This window comes from Diorhabda carinulata, chromosome 6 (assembly GCF_026250575.1).
Source record: "Diorhabda carinulata isolate Delta chromosome 6, icDioCari1.1, whole genome shotgun sequence".
In the NCBI taxonomy this organism is placed as follows: Eukaryota; Metazoa; Arthropoda; class Insecta; order Coleoptera; family Chrysomelidae; genus Diorhabda; species Diorhabda carinulata.
In genome coordinates, this window is record NC_079465.1 from 31,347,404 (window position 1) to 31,365,802 (window position 18,399).

The 18,399-nt window shown below is 35.3% G+C and overlaps 1 protein-coding gene across 1 annotated transcript in view; it reads left to right on the forward strand.

Annotated features, from left to right (window-relative positions):
* The window catches only part of LOC130895017 (fibrillin-2-like), a 56,443-nt gene extending 41,648 nt beyond the window's left edge, over positions 1–14,795 (forward strand). Inside the window, exons 27-44 of the mRNA XM_057802108.1 lie at positions 26–278; positions 648–806; positions 945–1,101; positions 4,369–4,641; positions 5,337–5,619; positions 6,114–6,329; positions 6,392–6,557; positions 7,736–8,028; positions 8,123–8,255; positions 8,332–8,577; positions 8,909–9,115; positions 9,464–9,589; positions 9,651–9,890; positions 9,950–10,142; positions 10,834–11,011; positions 13,315–13,560; positions 13,620–13,820; positions 14,110–14,795. Coding sequence (XP_057658091.1) covers positions 26–278; positions 648–806; positions 945–1,101; positions 4,369–4,641; positions 5,337–5,619; positions 6,114–6,329; positions 6,392–6,557; positions 7,736–8,028; positions 8,123–8,255; positions 8,332–8,577; positions 8,909–9,115; positions 9,464–9,589; positions 9,651–9,890; positions 9,950–10,142; positions 10,834–11,011; positions 13,315–13,560; positions 13,620–13,820; positions 14,110–14,328 — 3,789 coding nt within the window. The 3' untranslated portion in view covers positions 14,329–14,795. The remainder of the gene's footprint in view (positions 1–25; positions 279–647; positions 807–944; positions 1,102–4,368; positions 4,642–5,336; positions 5,620–6,113; positions 6,330–6,391; positions 6,558–7,735; positions 8,029–8,122; positions 8,256–8,331; positions 8,578–8,908; positions 9,116–9,463; positions 9,590–9,650; positions 9,891–9,949; positions 10,143–10,833; positions 11,012–13,314; positions 13,561–13,619; positions 13,821–14,109) is intronic.
* The last annotated feature ends 3,604 nt before the right edge of the window (positions 14,796–18,399 follow it).

Below are 18,399 nucleotides of genomic sequence, written 5' to 3' on the forward strand. Positions count from 1 at the left end.
TTCAATTTCGTCTTTTGATTCACAGGTCGTTTTGGAAGATATCAACGAATGCGAAGAACACGATAACATATGTCAAAACGGACATTGCACCAACACTTTCGGTAGCTTCATGTGTTCCTGCAACGAAGGTTACAGATTAGATCCTACCGGTTATCAATGTCTCGATATCAACGAATGTTTCGAAAATCCTAATATTTGCAACGTTGGCGAATGTATCAACGAACCTGGGAAATATTACTGTCAATGTCCCGAAGGATATATGCCGATGCCTGGCAGACGTAAGTTTAATGTTCAATTATATCGACAGATGTCTCTCTCAACTCTCCCATTGACTGTTACTTGTATACAGTGTACACCGTCCACTGCATTCGTCCAATGATAAACTGGTTCGAACATTTTTATGTCTACCAATCATCTTGTTCGAGTATTAATCAAACTTTTTTCCAAAATTTAATAAAACGTTTAAAACTTTTGTTTTGTTTGGTGATGGTTCACATCAGCGCAGTACCTTTCGCTGTACCACTTCCCGAAGGTATTTTCGACGATAAATTCTCTTTTTTCTTTTTCGGAAGATCCATCAGGAAGGTGTCGACAATAAAATAGAAGCTAAATTGTCCTGCAATATCCTGCAGATTTGTTTTTTTCAGGTGAGTGCGTGGATATGCGTAAAGATCTATGTTTCTTGAACTACAGTAGATGGAGGTGTTCGACGCCGATGTCCCAGAATCAAACGAGGAAATTGTGTTGTTGTTCAATGGGTCTGGCATGGGGTCAACCATGCGAACCGTGTCCGGTCGCTGGCACCAGTAGGTATAACTTATTTCACTTATACTTTCTTTTCAGTAATACCTAACTTGTTAATATTGTTTTACTGTCTTACTATCCTAAAAAAATTTGTGTTTCACGACATATTATTTTGTTATATTGTATTTTTTTTTAAACAGGTGATCATGTAGCCTTATGCGGAGTACGTCCAGGTCAAATAGTGAACCCCATCACTAATGAAACGATGGAAATCGACGAATGCGAACTAATGCCATCTATGTGCAAGCACGGACAATGTATCAACACGCCTGGAAGTTTTGAATGCATGTGCAACAGGTAAATACACTCTATTGCGAGGTTATGTTAGGTTTCGATAACGTATTTCGAAAAATGACATTTCGATTTCGAAATTTCATTATCGACGTTATTTAAAACAATAGACAGTCTCGTCGAAACTCGTCGTCATATCATCGGGAGTCGGTCACGTGGCGCTACCTGAACAAAATTTCATTTACTCGGTGAATTTGGTTGAGAAATGATATTTCAAATCTGAAATTTCATTAGTTTTCGTTCGGAGGTCTTAGATTTCGTTATCGACATGGTTTGGTGGAGGTTAGTCCAAGACCAAGATCAAAAATAAGATGAACGACCAAGAGGACGACCAAGAGAATAATCAAGAATAAAATCGAAAAACTAACAGAACGACCAAGAATGAAATGGGAAGACCAAGGGAACGACCAAGACTAAGATGAACGACCAAGAGGACGACCAAGACTAAGATGAACGACCAAGAGGACGACCAAGACTAAGATGAACGACCAAGAGGACGACAAAGACTAAGATGAACGACCAAGACTAAGATGAACGACCAAGAGGACGACCAAGACTAAGATGAACGACCAAGAGGACGACCAAGACTAAGATGAATGACCAAGAGGACGACAAAGACTAAGATGAACGACCAAGAGGACGACCAAGAGAATAATCAAGAATAAAATGGAAAAACTAACAGAACGACCAAGAATGAAATTGGAAGACCAAGGGAACGACCAAGACTAAGATGAACGACCAAGAGGAAGACCAAGACTAAGTCCAAGACTAAGATGAACGACCAAGAGAATAATCAAGAATAAGATGGAAAAACTAACAGAACGACCAAGAATGAAATTGGAAGACCAAGGGAACGACCAAGACTAAGATGAACGACTAAGAGGACGACCAAGACTAAGATGAACGACCAAGAGGATAATCAAGACTAAGATGAACGATCAAGAGGATAATCAAGAATAAAATGAAAAAACTAACAGAACGACCAAGAATGAAATGGGAAGACCAAGGGAACGACCAAGACTAAGATGAACGACCAAGAGGACGACCAAGACTAAGATGAACGACCAAGAGGACGACCAAGACTAAGATGAACGACCAAGAGGACGACAAAGACTAAGATGAACGACCAAGAGGACGACCAAGACTAAGATGAACGACCAAGAGGACGACCAAGACTAAGATGAATGACCAAGAGGACGACAAAGACTAAGATGAACGACCAAGAGGACGACCAAGACTAAGATGAACGACCAAGAGGACGACAAAGACTAAGATGAACGACCAAGAGGACGACCAAGACTAAGATGAACGACTAAGAGGACGACCAAGACTAAGATGAACGACCAAGAGGACGACCAAGACTAAGATGAACGACCAAGAGGATAATCAAGACTAAGATGAACGATCAAGAGGATAATCAAGAATAAAATGAAAAAACTAACAGAACGACCAAGAATGAAATGGGAAGACCAAGGGAACGACCAAGACTAAGATGAACGACCAAGAGGACGACCAAGACTAAGATGAACGACCAAGAGGACGACCAAGACTAAGATGAACGACCAAGAGGACGACCAAGACTAAGATGAATGACCAAGAGGACGACAAAGACTAAGATGAACGACCAAGAGGACGACCAAGACTAAGATGAACGACCAAGAGGACGACAAAGACTAAGATGAACGACCAAGAGGACGACCAAGACTAAGATGAACGACTAAGAGGACGACCAAGACTAAGATGAACGACCAAGAGGACGACCAAGACTAAGATGAACGACCAAGAGGACGACAAAGACTAAGATGAACGACCAAGAGGACGACCAAGACTAAGATGAACGACCAAGAGGACGACCAAGACTAAGATGAACGACCAAGAGGACGACAAAGACTAAGATGAACGACCAAGAGGACGACCAAGACTAAGATGAACGACCAAGAGGACGACCAAGACTAAGATGAATGACCAAGAGGACGACAAAGACTAAGATGAACGACCAAGAGGACGACCAAGAGAATAATCAAGAATAAAATGGATAAACTAACAGAACGACCAAGACTAAGATGAACGACCAAGAGGAAGACCAAGACTAAGTCCAAGACTAAGATGAACGACCAAGAGAATAATCAAGAATAAAATGGAAAAACTAACAGAACGACCAAGAATGAAATTGGAAGACCAAGGGAACGACCAAGACTAAGATGAACGACTAAGAGGACGACCAAGACTAAGATGAACGACCAAGAGGATAATCAAGACTAAGATGAACGATCAAGAGGATAATCAAGAATAAAATGAAAAAACTAACAGAACGACCAAGAATGAAATGGGAAGACCAAGGGAACGACCAAGACTAAGATGAACGACCAAGAGGACGACCAAGACTAAGATGAACGACCAAGACTAAGATGAACGACCAAGAGGACGACAAAGACTAAGATGAACGACCAAGACTAAGATGAACGACCAAGAGGACGACCAAGACTAAGATGAATGACCAAGAGGACGACCAAGAGAATAATCAAGAATAAAATGGATAAACTAACAGAACGACCAAGACTAAGATGAACGACCAAGAGGAAGACCAAGACTAAGACCAAGACTAAGATGAACGACCAAGAGAATAATCAAGAATAAAATGGAAAAACTAACAGAACGACCAAGAATGAAATTGGAAGACCAAGGGAACGACCAAGACTAAGATGAACGACTAAGAGGACGACCAAGACTAAGATGAACGACCAAGAGGATAATCAAGACTAAGATGAACGATCAAGAGGATAATCAAGAATAAAATGAAAAAACTAACAGAACGACCAAGAATGAAATGGGAAGACCAAGGGAACGACCAAGACTAAGATGAACGACCAAGAGGACGACCAAGACTAAGACCAAGACTAAGATGAACGACCAAGAGGATAATCAAGACTAAGATGAACGATCAAGAGGATAATCAAGAATAAAATGAAAAAACTAACAGAACGACCAAGAATGAAATGGGAAGACCAAGGGAACGACCAAGACTAAGATGAACGACCAAGAGGACGACCAAGAATATGAAGGAAAAACTTAGAGGATTACCAAGAACGAAATGGGAGGACCAAGAGGACGACCAAGACTAGGATGTGAAGACTGTGGTTCATGCGACAATCGCTTGTTACATAAATAACTATTTTGTCATTTATTTCGTTGGTTGTTGTTTCAGTAGAAATTTTCTTATGACAAACGACCCCGTTTCGACCATATTTTTTATAACGTTATTTTTTATTCAAGGGGTTACATTTACGACGAAAATTCCCATCAATGTATCGACGACAACGAATGCCTTAGAAACCCCTGCGAAGGTAACGCCCAATGTATAAATCTACCGGGTAGTTTCGAATGTAAATGTCCAGCTGGTTACAAACACGGTTCGACTTTTATGGATTGCGTAGACATCGACGAATGTTTGGAAAAACCTCACGTATGTCAAAATGGAGAATGCAAGAATTTAGAAGGAAGTTTTCAATGTATCTGCCCCACGGGATATCTATTAACTTCAGACAGGTGAGATATCCGCTCGATTAATCAGAATTTTTATCTTCCTTCCCAAAATTCGGGAAACAATCTTAGACAGGCGCTTCACGATCTTGTCCCACAACTGCACCAGAAGTCATTTTAGGTTTGTCCCTTTTGAAGATCTTTATAGAGATTTAAAATGGTCATTAAAAGCAAACGGGGAACATTTTGAAGGAATCTAAAGTACCCAATGCAAACTTCATAGTTCATAGTTAAGCTCGTAAAACTTCTGCTAGGCCTACTTGAGATAACCAAGAGTCTTTCGGAAAGCAGATCAGATGCATCAACTTGAACCTTTTAGCTAATTAGTATATGATTCCTAACCAGCCGAAGAGGTAGTTGGTTCCGCTGCCGTATAATGTCCCCAGTCATGAAATTCGGCAGCTGTTCTTTCGTGGAACCGGTATCTGGTCGATTCACAGCCAGCTGCAGATACCGCGAGTGCAGTTTCGCTGTTCCTTTAGATCCAACTTGTTGTTCGATGGCCTTAGAACCAGCCGATTCGGCAGCTTCGGCCAAAACACCGATCAGAGCTTCGATATCTGTAAAAACCGATACCTTGGGGAGTAGTAGGTATTCCTTGAGGATAGCTACGCTCCAAACATTCGTTGCTATTTGATATTGAGTCTTTTGAACATAATGAGGATATTTTATGGTAAGTTTCTGTTTTTTTTTATGTTTAGAGACACTTGTTTGGATATCGACGAATGTCAACGTCATCCTAACATCTGTAACAACGGTAGCTGTATCAATATGGTCGGACATTACAAATGCCATTGCAACCAAGGTTTCAAATTGAGTAATAACAACGATTGCGTCGATATAGACGAATGTCACATGATGCCTTTCTTGTGCAGAAACGGAAGGTGTCGAAATACGATGGGATCGTTTTATTGCGATTGCGCGAACGGTTACGTTCTAACCCACGATAGACATAATTGCAGAGACATCGATGAATGTCAGGAGGTAAGATTTATTTTTTTTTCTCTTTTCAATTGTAGATTCTGCAAGCATCGACTCCATCTGCCCATTCCAGAACTCTGATGTGACTTCTAGGATATACCAGGCGGCTTTTCCAAAAAAAAAAAGGCACCAAAAGATGTTATATCAATATCGAACTGTCGGATGGCTGAAAGATCAGATGGGGAACCGTTCCAGGTCGAACGTAATCCTGTGGAGAAGCTTTCTTGTTGTCATTTGGCAAGCATCCGCGTGGAGGTTTTTACCTCAGAGTCATTTTCTCAAAGTTTGTGAACAGAAAATAATCCAAAGATGCTGAACCTGGGGAATAGGGGGCATGAGGTGACAGTTCGAACTTTGATTCATCAATTTTGGTCATTGGTATAACGGATGTTTAAGCTGGTGCAAACAAACAGTTTCTTCTTAGTCGAATGCGGTCGTTTTTGTCTTGTTTTCTTCACCGGAAAGTTTTTTGGTCACTTATTTAACACTATTTCCAGACACCTGGGGCTTGCCCGCCTCCCGGTAGATGTACGAACGTGATGGGATCTTTCGTATGCAGTTGTCCCGAAGGTTACGAATTGAGTACCGTAACCGGTATATGCGAAGACATAGATGAATGTCTCGTTAACGTCGGTATATGCGAAAACGGGATATGCACCAACACCGACGGCGGCGCCTTCTGTACGTGTCAAGAAGGATTCATATTAGAACAAGTACGTTTCGATACGTTCGTATAATGATGTTTTTGTTTTATTGGAAATATTTTGTTTTTAAGGCGACGATGAAGTGTATCGATGTTAGACAAGAACAATGTTACGACGTCTTCAATAGAGGTCAATGTTCGGAACCTAGAGGAATGAGTATAACTGCGAAAGAATGTTGTTGTTCCAAAGGCGCCGCTTGGGGTAGAGCCTGCGAAAGATGCCCGCCAGAAGATTCGCGTAAGTTTCGATTGAAATATTTTCGGTTTTCTATCATTTTTTTTTGTTGTTGTTGTTTTCGTATTAGAATGTCGTGAAGGGTTTTCGATTATTTCGATTTTGGATTTTTTTTTGGGGGGGGGGTAGGGTACTACGATTTAAAAATGTTAAAAAATTATGAAAATTAGTTTGTTTGACTTCGAAATTTACTAAATATTTGGAAATTTTTTTCCCATTTCTTTTATCTTTTTACTTAGAATTTGATTCATTTCTTCAGCTTTTTCTTTTATTTTGAAACTAATTATTCTATTATTATTTCTTCTTCGATTTCCCTTTATTTTCTTCTCTTCTTTTATTTCCATCCATTCTTTTATAGTAGAATTCATTTTCTTCAACTTTTTGTCTCATTTTGCCTTCATTTTTCCTCTATTTTCTTCATTCCTTCTCATTCTTTCCCTTCTTTATTAGTAAAATTTATTTTCTTCAACTTCTTTTCGTTTTCTTTCTTTTCCTCTCCTTTTTCTTTCATTTTTTCCGACTTCTTTTTTTCTTTCATTTTCTTCAACTTCTTTTCGTTTTCTTTCTTTCTTATCTCCTTTTTCTTTCATTTTCTCTGCCTTCTTTTCGTTTTCTTTCTTTCTTATCTCCTTTTTCTTTCATTTTTTCCGACTTCTTTTCATTTTCTTACTTTTTCTCTCTTTTTTCTTTTATTTTCTTCAGCTTCTTTTCGTTTTCTTTGTTTTCCTCTCCTTTTTCTTTCATTTTTTCCGACTTCTTTACATTTTCTTTCTTTTCCTCTCCCTTTTCTTTCATTTTCTTCAAATTCTTTTCGTTTTCTTTCTTTTCCTCTCCTTTTTCTTACATTTTCTCCGACTTCTTTTCATTTTCTTTCTTCTCTTTTTTCTTTCATTTTCTTCATATTCTTTTCGTTTTCTTTCTTTTCCTCTCCATTTTCTTTCATTTCCTCCGACTTCTTTTCATTTTCTTACTTTTTCTCTCTTTTTTCTTTCATTTTCTTCAACCTCTTTTCATTTTCTTTCTTTTCCTCTCCATTTTCTTTCGCTTTCTTCAACTTCTCTTCATTTTGTTTCTTTTTGTTTCAATTTTCCCATCATTCCCTTCAACTTTTTTTTTCATCCTTTCTTCGGAATTTCTATAATTTCAACTTGTTATAATTTCGGTATTTTTTTTTTGTTTAGTGGAATTTTCGAAAATGTGTCCCGAAGGTCCCGGTAGAATGGACACCGGTAGCGATTTGAACGAATGCGAATTGATGCCGAACGTTTGCGAAGGCGGAGAATGCGTCAACACCGACGGATCCTTCAGGTGCGATTGTCCCTCCGGATACGTCCTGGATCGATCGGGTAAAAAATGCGTCGACGATAACGAATGCATTTCAACACCGAACGTATGCGGAAACGGCACTTGCACTAACGTAGACGGAGGATTCGAATGCAGCTGCAACGATGGCTTCGCACCAGGTCCCGTACAGGTAACTTCCGATTTTCGATGCTCGATTCGCACCAAGCATCTCGAGTTCTGCGGCATTTATAACTCTTTTTAAATATTTGGATTTTCTATCTTAGGTCTGTGAAGACGTTAACGAATGTCTGGAAATCGGCAATCAATGCGCCTTCAGATGTCACAACGTACCAGGTTCATTCAGATGTATCTGTCCGTACGGATACGCATTAGCACCGGACGGCAGACACTGCGCAGGTAAATATTTCATTTAAAACAAATAAGAAAAACTGCGTCGTATTACTTCGAAATAAATAATTTTATTAAATTTTAGACGTCGACGAATGCAGCACTCCGGCGAACAATTGCAGATTCATGTGCAAGAACTTGATAGGATCGTTCATGTGTATATGCCCCGAAGGTTACAGCCAAGTCCATTTAACCGACGATTGCGTCGACGTAAACGAATGCGACAATCCGAATATCTGTCGAAATGGAAAATGCGTCAATTTACAAGGAAGCTACAGGTGCGAATGCGAAGATGGATTCGAAATCAGTCCGGACGGAAAAAGGTGTACAGGTAAATAGTTTTAACGCCGCGAACGATTCTATTCGATAAAAAAACGTTAATTGACGTCGAATATCATATAATTCGAGTCATACAGGGTGGTCCACAATTCAATTTATAAATCTACGAGGTTCGGCTATTAATTTTCGGAGTTAATTGACGTCGAATAAATGTACGAGGTTCGGCTATTAATTTTCGGAAATTTATCGCGTATAAACGGTATGAAATAGTTGTTGTTACCGATTCGAAGTATCTAGAAGTGAATTAGATGCGATTACATTTAGGAAAATAGGAAAAAAAAGTCTCGAGAAGTTGTATCTGGTTGTTTCTATTAATTTTTCAGACAAAAGACAAGGTTCCTGCTTCAGGCAATTGATAAACGGAAAATGTAAACCGGCTCCGTTCAACGAAATCAAATTATCCACTAGGGCAGATTGCTGTTGTTCAATGGGAGAAGCTTGGGGCGCTGATTGCGAACTCTGTCCATCCAGGTACACACCACAATATCAAGAACTTTGTTTGGACAGCGGTTTCTTGGTAGACGGAAAAGGTAATTTTAATAACGTATATATATATATATTTTAAGACTTTTTCGGCGACCAAATCCTTCTTCTTAATTAGAAGATGAAGCTTCCGAGGCAATAGTGATACCAGAACAGTCTAGATATTGAATTTAGTTGAGTTCGGGGCTACCAAACGAACGGAACGTGTGTAAACGCGAGTTTGATGACCAGATACTGGGTCTTGCTTTCGAGTCCGTACAGCCGCAATTGCTTTGGAGAAGACCTTGATTGTACCGAATGTTTTCATAACCTAAGTTTTCCTTGATGAATTGATGGGTCTATTCCATTTCATGGTGACTGTGGATGATTGAATTTAAAACATTTGTATTTTCCAGACGTAAACGAATGCGAAACCATTCCGGATTTGTGCAGAAACGGTCAATGCATCAACACTTTGGGTTCCTACAGGTGTATCTGCAACAAAGGTTACAGACCCGATCCTTCGGGATTATACTGTTTAGGTACGTAATTATCGTTAATTAGTAATTTATTTTTCGTTTAAATCGATTTATTTTTTAAAAGATATCAACGAGTGTTATACCAACACGTCTCACTGTCAATACCATTGCCAGAATACCGAAGGTAGCTACGTTTGTTCGTGTCCACCTGGTTTCCTCATCAATCCTGACGGTTTTAGTTGTAGAGACCTCGACGAATGCGCTACGGGTCAACACATCTGTCAACAGAATTGTATAAATACAGAAGGAAGTTACAAATGTTCCTGCGACGAAGGTTATAACCAAGTCGGAGATAATTGCATAGGTAACGTTTCCGGTTAATGTCCCCAGTAGTATAAAAACTCTCTTATTTCTTTTCTGAAGATATAAACGAGTGCGAAGAGCCGGGAATATGTCCGAAACCAGGTAGGTGCGTAAATACATTGGGAAGTTTCAAATGTATCTGTCCGAGAAGATTCAAATTGGATCCGAGCGGAACGATGTGCATCGACATAGACGAGTGCGCCGACGATTCCAAATGTTTAGAAGGATGTCAAAATTTAGTAGCGGGATACAGGTGAATATTCCAACTTCAATTCGTATCTATTTTCAAAGTATAATGATAATAAAAACACGTACAAATCCAATTCACAGTTAGTTCGAAGTTTTTTGTCTTTTCGCGTAGATATCGCGTTAAATATCACTTCAGTGTCCTGGATTCTGTACCTAGTGAAAAAGATGTCCTTCCTCTCTTTCAGTACTTTCAGGACACGATTCTTGTAGAGAACATCAACTCTACATAACCTAACCTAACTCTATGGAAATCATCTTGGTTTTGGTCCGATTTTAAGACCGTTGCTTCACTTCTGCGAAAATTATATTTAATCGCTGAATCCATTGGACGAAACAATGTTGTCACTGTCGAATCAGCAAACCACAAAATTGATGCTTCAAATAGCAACTATTTGAAAAAAATCTGCGTGATTCGTGCCTTCTGATTCGATATCCACATCGTTAATAGTTTTCTCTTGGTTATTGATTTTTTTTTAACGCTCCAGGTTTCTTTGAGTGGTTTAAGCTTCTAGAATTTGCTTCCGAAAGATTAACGTCGATTTGTGTCCGAATCTTTCGTAATTCGAGACGGAAACTGTTAGATTCCTGATCCGCATTAGCAAACTACATTTTTGAATTTTGAACTTTGGATTCTTGATTACGAAACTTATTATCCAAATATTTTTTGTTAACCGATCAGTTTTTTTTTGTTTAAGATGCGGTTGTCCTCAAGGTTACACGTCGCACCCGTTCTCCAATCAATGCGTCGACGAAAACGAATGTCAAAATAGTCCTTGCGGGGGCGGTGGAAATTGCTTCAACACACCCGGTAGTTATAGATGCGGTTGTCCTGATGGTTATCAATTCGACAATACTTTAAATATTTGTATTCAGGTATGTGGGTTTTAATTTTAAGGAACTACCCCTTTTAGACTTATTACCTTCCACAAGAAAGGTTTTCGTTTTCACCCTGAGGACGGACGGGAAGAAATTTCAAGAAACAGAACGCCACGACATCCTAGAAATTATTTGTCGTCCTTGAAAAAGGTTCCCGTTTTTCCGAAGAAGATATGAAGACTTCTAGAAGTTTCTAAAATAATCCAGATTCTTCGAAAACATTTTGGAATCTTGTTTGATATAACGTCTCAAAGTTTTGCCTTCCAGAAGTTTCTAGAGCAATCCAGATTCTTCGAAAATATTCTGGAATCTTGTTTGATATAACGTCTGAAAGTTTTGCCTTCTAGAAGTTTCTAGAGCAATCCAGAATTCTTGGAAAACGTTCGAAAACATTCTGGAATCTTGTTTGATATAACGTCTCAAAGTTTTGCCTTCCAGAAGTTTCTAGAGCAATCCAGATTCTTCGAAAATATTCTGGAATCTTGTTTGATATAACGTCTGAAAGTTTTGCCTTCTAGAAGTTTCTAGAGCAATCCAGAATTCTTGGAAAACGTTCGAAAACATTCTGGAATCTTGTTTGATATAACGTCTCAAAGTTTTGCCTTCCAGAAGTTTCTAGAGCAATCCAGATTCTTCGAAAATATTCTGGAATCTTGTTTGATATAACGTCTGAAAGTTTTGCCTTCTAGAAGTTTCTAGAGCAATCCAGATTCTTCGAAAACATTCTGTAATCTTGTTTGATATATCCTCTAAAAGTTTTGCCTTCTAGAAGTTTCTAGAGCAATCCAGATTCTTTGAAAACATTCTGGAATCTTGTTTGATATATCCTCTAAAAGTTTTGCCTTCTAGAAGTTTCTAGAGCAATCCAGAATTCTTGGAAAACGTTCGAAAACATTCTGGAATCTTGTTTGATACATCGTCAGAAAGTTTTGCCTTCTAGAAGTTTCTAGAGCAGTCCAGATTCTTCGAAAACATTCTGTAATCTTGTTTGATACATCGTCAGAAAGTTTTGCCTTCTAGAAGTTTCTAGAGCAGTCCAGATTCTTTGAAAACATTCTGGAATCTTGTTTGATATATCCTCTAAAAGTTTTGCCTTCTAGAAGTTTCTAGAGCAATCCAGAATTCTTGGAAAACGTTCGAAAACATTCTGGAATCTTGTTTGATACATCGTCAGAAAGTTTTGCCTTCTAGAAGTTTCTAGAGCAGTCCAGATTCTTCGAAAACATTCTGTAATCTTGTTTGATATATCCTCTAAAAGTTTTGCCTTCTAGAAGTTTCTAGAGCAATCCAGATTCTTCGAAAACATTCTTGAATCTTGTTTGATATATCCTCTTAAAGTTTTGCCTTCTAGAAGTTTCTAGAGCAATCCAGAATTCTTGGAAAACATTCTGGAATCTTGTTTGATACATCGTCAGAAAGTTTTGCCTTCTAGAAGTTTCTAGAGCAATCCAGATTCTTCGAAAGCATTCTATAACATTCTGGAATCTTATTTGATATAACGTCTGAAAGTTTTGCCTTCTAGAAGTTTCTAAAATAATCCAAATTCTTCGAAAACATTTTGGAATCTTGTTTGATATATCGTCTGAAAGTTTTGCCTTCTAGAAGTTTCTAGAGCAATCCAGAATTCTTGGAAAACGTTAGAAAACATTCTGGAATCTTATTTGATATAACGTCTGAAAGTTTTGCCTTCTAGAAGTTTCTAAAATAATCCAGATTCTTCGAAAACATTTTGGAATCTTGTTTGATATAACGTCTGAAAGTTTTGCCTTCTAGAAGTTTCTAAAATAATCCAGATTCTTCTAAAACATTCTGGAATCTTGTTTGATATAACTTCTCAAAGTTATGGTTTCTAGAAGTTTCTAGAGTAATCCAGATTCTTCGAAAACATTCTGGAATCTTATTTGATATAACTTCTCAAAATTTTGGTTTCTAGAAGTTTCTTGAGTAATCCAGATTCTTCGAAAACATTCTGGAATCTTATTTGATATAACTTCTCAAAATTTTGGTTTCTAGAAGTTTCTAGAGTAATCCAGATTCTCCGAAAACATTCTGGAATTTTATTTGATATAACTTCTCAAAGTTTTGCCTTCTAGAAGCTTCTAGAACATCCTCTAAAAATTTGAAGAGTAATCCAGAGCACTCCATAACGTTCTGGATTATTATCCTATTTTTAGTCCACGAGGAAGATTCAAGGTCATTCCTAATCCTTCTGCAATGTTGTTACAACTCCTTTCCATATGAAATTTTGTCCCTTTTACTTGAGGGAGAGAAATGTATCCAATAGATTTGTCGCGTTTTAGGTTAGCGCCAGTTGTTCTGGAGCCCCATGCGCTTTTGGTTGTAACAGTCGCGGTGGGGGATTCAGTTGCGGATGTCCACAAGGATATCATCGTATCGGACAGGGACATTGTCTTTCGACTGTAACTCCTTTATACGGAGGATATGGACAAGATATTGGAGATGTTCCCGTGTATCAAATAGACGAAGACTATCCGAGCGGATCCAAAGATAAACTCATCACTACCGAAGGTTGTTTCTCGTGTAAAGTGAGTTTAATAAGAAAAAAAAAATGTTTGATTCGTATCAAAAAAATGTTCGTGTATAGGTGAACGGTAGACACAGAAGATCTTCCAGACGAAGAAGATTAGCCAGGGCGTTGCATAATGATACGATCGCCGAACTTTTCCGAATCGAAAGACTCAAACGACATAAACACGAAGATATTGAAGAATCGTTGGAACTCGATTTGAAGATCTCTCAAACTAGACATCGGACAAGGATTATCAAATTACAACCAGCAGTAAAGGTAATTCATTCATTAATTGTCTTTCATTTGGCACTACAGCCTTGGTTTCATCTCCAAACTGGTTTGTTTTCCACCAACGTTGTCTGTTGTCCTCCATTCTTCGGAGACTTCTTGGTCTTTTGCATCATCACCCAACATTTACTTCCAATACTCCCTAAACTTTTATTTCGTCATGTTTTAATGATGTAATCCGCAATATCTTCTTCCTTAATGCGCCAGAGACATTTCGGATCGTCCGTGATGTTTGCCCCATATTTGATTTAATGGCGTTTTTCTTTTTTTTATCCAGACCGAAATGGTGTACAAGATAGTGGAAGGTAACGAAGAGAAAAAATTCGAATTGATCAAGAAACACGGCGTTTGGGCGTTGCACTTTAGGAAGCGGTTGAAACAACCCGGAGAATTCGAATTGGTTATACACGGTAAACCGGAAACGGTTATACTCGAAACGGAAAGTTACGACAAACCTCTTATTCTAAAAGTTAAAATAAAAGTAACGGAAGAATAATGGAAAAAAGAGTTTAGATATTGTAGGTTGAATTTCGAAAAAAGTGATATATTTGAAGTAAATCAACAATTTTTTTTAAAAAATATTCAATTTAGGCGTGGTGTTGTTGCTTTTTTTTTAATTAATTTCTTTTTTTGAACAAAATGTCACTGCCAAAATCGTCGATGTGTTCTTTTTTCGCAATATATCATCCGAAAAGTACTGCCAATTTAATAAAAATATAAATGGAGCCACATTATGTCAAAATTTTGAGTGTTTCCTATAAATACTTAAAAAAAAATCGTCGAAAAAAAAAGTATTAATAGGATTATTTTTCTCGAAGTATATTATGAAGTTGTATAGGAATAATGAAGAAAAAATAAATAAAAATATTTATAGATTTATTTTAAGTATTTAACTTAGTTACCTTTTAGATATTTGTTTTTAATGATGATCTTGTAATATATTTTGCTTTAATATGAAGAAGCGTTTGATTTCATAAAACCATTTCCCATTACTTTTTCTAACACCCCAAAGACTCTCGATTTACAATTTTATAGTGCGGGACAAATATTTGTCGATGATCTAATAGCAAGATTTCAATTTTTGTTTTTTTTTTGGTGGAATTATACGAAATTTAAACCGAGACTAATCGAATTATTTCGTGCTATTCCACCAAAACAAAGTTTTCTAACAAAGGTTCGAAATGTTGGTTTTAAGGTCCCACTCAAAATTTTCCTTCAAAAAGTCAAAATCGTTGTGAAATATTCCACCAAAAGTTTTTAAATGACGGAATTTGTTATCAAAGATTCAAAATCGTTGTGAAATATTCCACCAAAAGTTTTTAAATGACGGAATTTGTTATCAAAGATTCGAAATATTTGTAAAATATTCCACCAAAAGATTTAAAATATCAAAATTTTCCATCAAAGATTCAAAATCGTTGTAAAATATTCCACCAAAAGTTTTTAAATGACGGAATTTGTTATCAAAGATTCGAAATATTTGTGAAATATTCCACCAAAAGATTTAAAATATCAAAATTTTCCATCAAAGATTCAAAATCGTTGTAAAATATTCCACCAAAAGTTTTTAAATGACGGAATTTGTTATCAAAGATTCGAAATATTTGTAAAATATTCCACCAAAAGATTTAAAATATCAAAATTTTTCATCAAAGATTCAAAATCGTTGTGAAATATTCCACCAAAAGTTTTTAAATGACGGAATTTGTTATCAAAGATTCGAAATATTTGTAAAATATTCCACCAAAAGATTTAAAATATCAAAATTTTTCATCAAAGATTCAAAATCGTTGTGAAATATTCCACCAAAAGTTTTTAAATGACGGAATTTGTTATCAAAGATTCAAAATCGTTGTAAAATATTCCACCAAAAGTTTTTAAATGACGGAATTTGTTATCAAAGGTTCGAAATATTTGTAAAATATTCCACCAAAAGATTTAAAATATCAAAATTTTCCATCAAAGATTCAAAATCGTTGTAAAATATTCCACCAAAAGTTTTTAAATGACGGAATTTGTTATCAAAGATTCGAAATATTTGTAAAATATTCCACCAAAAGATTTAAAATATCAAAATTTTTCATCAAAGATTCAAAATCGTTGTGAAATATTCCACCAAAAGTTTTTAAATGACGGAATTTGTTATCAAAGATTCGAAATATTTGTAAAATATTCCACCAAAAGATTTAAAATATCAAAATTTTTCATCAAAGATTCAAAATCGTTGTGAAATATTCCACCAAAAGTTTTTAAATGACGGAATTTGTTATCAAAGATTCAAAATCGTTGTAAAATATTCCACCAAAAGTTTTTAAATGACGGAATTTGTTATCAAAGGTTCGAAATATTTGTAAAATATTCCACCAAAAGATTTAAAATATCAAAATTTTCCATCAAAGATTCAAAATCGTTGTAAAATATTCCACCAAAAGTTTTTAAATGACGGAATTTGTTATCAAAGATTCGAAATATTTGTGAAATATTCCACCAAAATTTTTTAAATGATGGAATTTGTTATCAAATGTTCCAAATAGTTGTAAAATATTCCACCAAAAGATTTAAAATATCAAAATTTTCCATCAAAGATTCAAAATCGTTGTAAAATATTCCACCAAAAGTTTTTAAATGACGGAATTTGCTATCAAAGATTCAAAATGATTGTGAAATATTCCACCAAAATTTTTTAAATGTATGGAATTTGTTTTCAGATGTTCCAAATAGTTGTAAAATATTCCACCAAACGATTTAAAATATCAAAATTTTTCATCAAAGATTCAAAATCGTTGTGAAATATTCCACCAAAAGTTTTTAAATGACGGAATTTGCTATCAAAGATTCAAAATGATTGTGAAATATTCCACCAAAATTTTTTAAATGTATGGAATTTGTTTTCAGATGTTCCAAATAGTTGTAAAATATTCCACCAAACGATTTAAAATATCAAAATTTTTCATCAAAGATTCAAAATCGTTGTGAAATATTCCACCAAAAGTTTATAAATGATAAAATTTTTCATCAAAGATTCAAAATCGTTGTGAAATATTCCACCAAAAGTTTTTAAATGACGGAATTTGTTATCAAAGAATCAAAATATTTGTAAAATATTCCACCAAACGATTTAAAATATCAAAATTTTTCATCAAAGATTCAAAATCGTTGTGAAATATTCCACCAAAAGTTTATAAATGATAAAATTTTTCATCAAAGATTCAAAATCGTTGTGAAATATTCCACCAAAAGTTTATAAATGATAAAATTTTTCATCAAAGATTCAAAATCGTTGTGAAATATTCCACCAAAAGTTTTTAAATGACGGAATTTGCTATCAAAGATTCAAAATTGTTGTGAAATATTCCACCAAAAGTTTATAAATGATAAAATTTTTCATCAAAGATTCAAAATCGTTGTGAAATATTCCACCAAAAGTTTTTAAATGACGGAATTTGTTATCAAAGAATCAAAATATTTGTAAAATATTCCACCAAACGATTTAAAATATCAAAATTTTTCATCAAAGATTCAAAATCGTTGTGAAATATTCCACCAAAAGTTTATAAATGATAAAATTTTTCATCAAAGATTCAAAATCGTTGTGAAATATTCCACCAAAAGTTTATAAATGATAAAATTTTTCATCAAAGATTCAAAATCGTTGTGAAATATTCCACCAAAAGTTTTTAAATGACGGAATTTGTTATCAAAGAATCAAAATATTTGTAAAATATTCCACCAAACGATTTAAAATATCAAAATTTTTCATCAAAGATTCAAAATCGTTGTGAAATATTCCACCAAAAGTTTATAAATGATAAAATTTTTCATCAAAGATTCAAAATCGTTGTGAAATATTCCACCAAAAGTTTTTAAATGACGGAATTTGTTATCAAAGAATCAAAATATTTGTAAAATATTCCACCAAACGATTTAAAATATCAAAATTTTTCATCAAAGATTCAAAATCGTTGTGAAATATTCCACCAAAAGTTTATAAATGATAAAATTTTTCATCAAAGATTCAAAATCGTTGTGAAATATTCCACCAAAAGTTTTTAAATGACGGAATTTGTTATCAAAGAATCAAAATATTTGTAAAATATTCCACCAAACGATTTAAAATATCAAAATTTTTCATCAAAGATTCAAAATCGTTGTGAAATATTCCACCAAAAGTTTATAAATGATAAAATTTTTCATCAAAGATTCAAAATCGTTGTGAAATATTCCACCAAAAGTTTATAAATGATAAAATTTTTCATCAAAGATTCAAAATCGTTGTGAAATATTCCACCAAAAGTTTTTAAATGACGGAATTTGCTATCAAAGATTCAAAATTGTTGTGAAATATTCCACCAAAAGTTTATAAATGATAAAATTTTTCATCAAAGATTCAAAATCGTTGTGAAATATTCCACCAAAAGTTTTTAAATGACGGAATTTGTTATCAAAGAATCAAAATATTTGTAAAATATTCCACCAAACGATTTAAAATATCAAAATTTTTCATCAAAGATTCAAAATCGTTGTGAAATATTCCACCAAAAGTTTATAAATGATAAAATTTTTCATC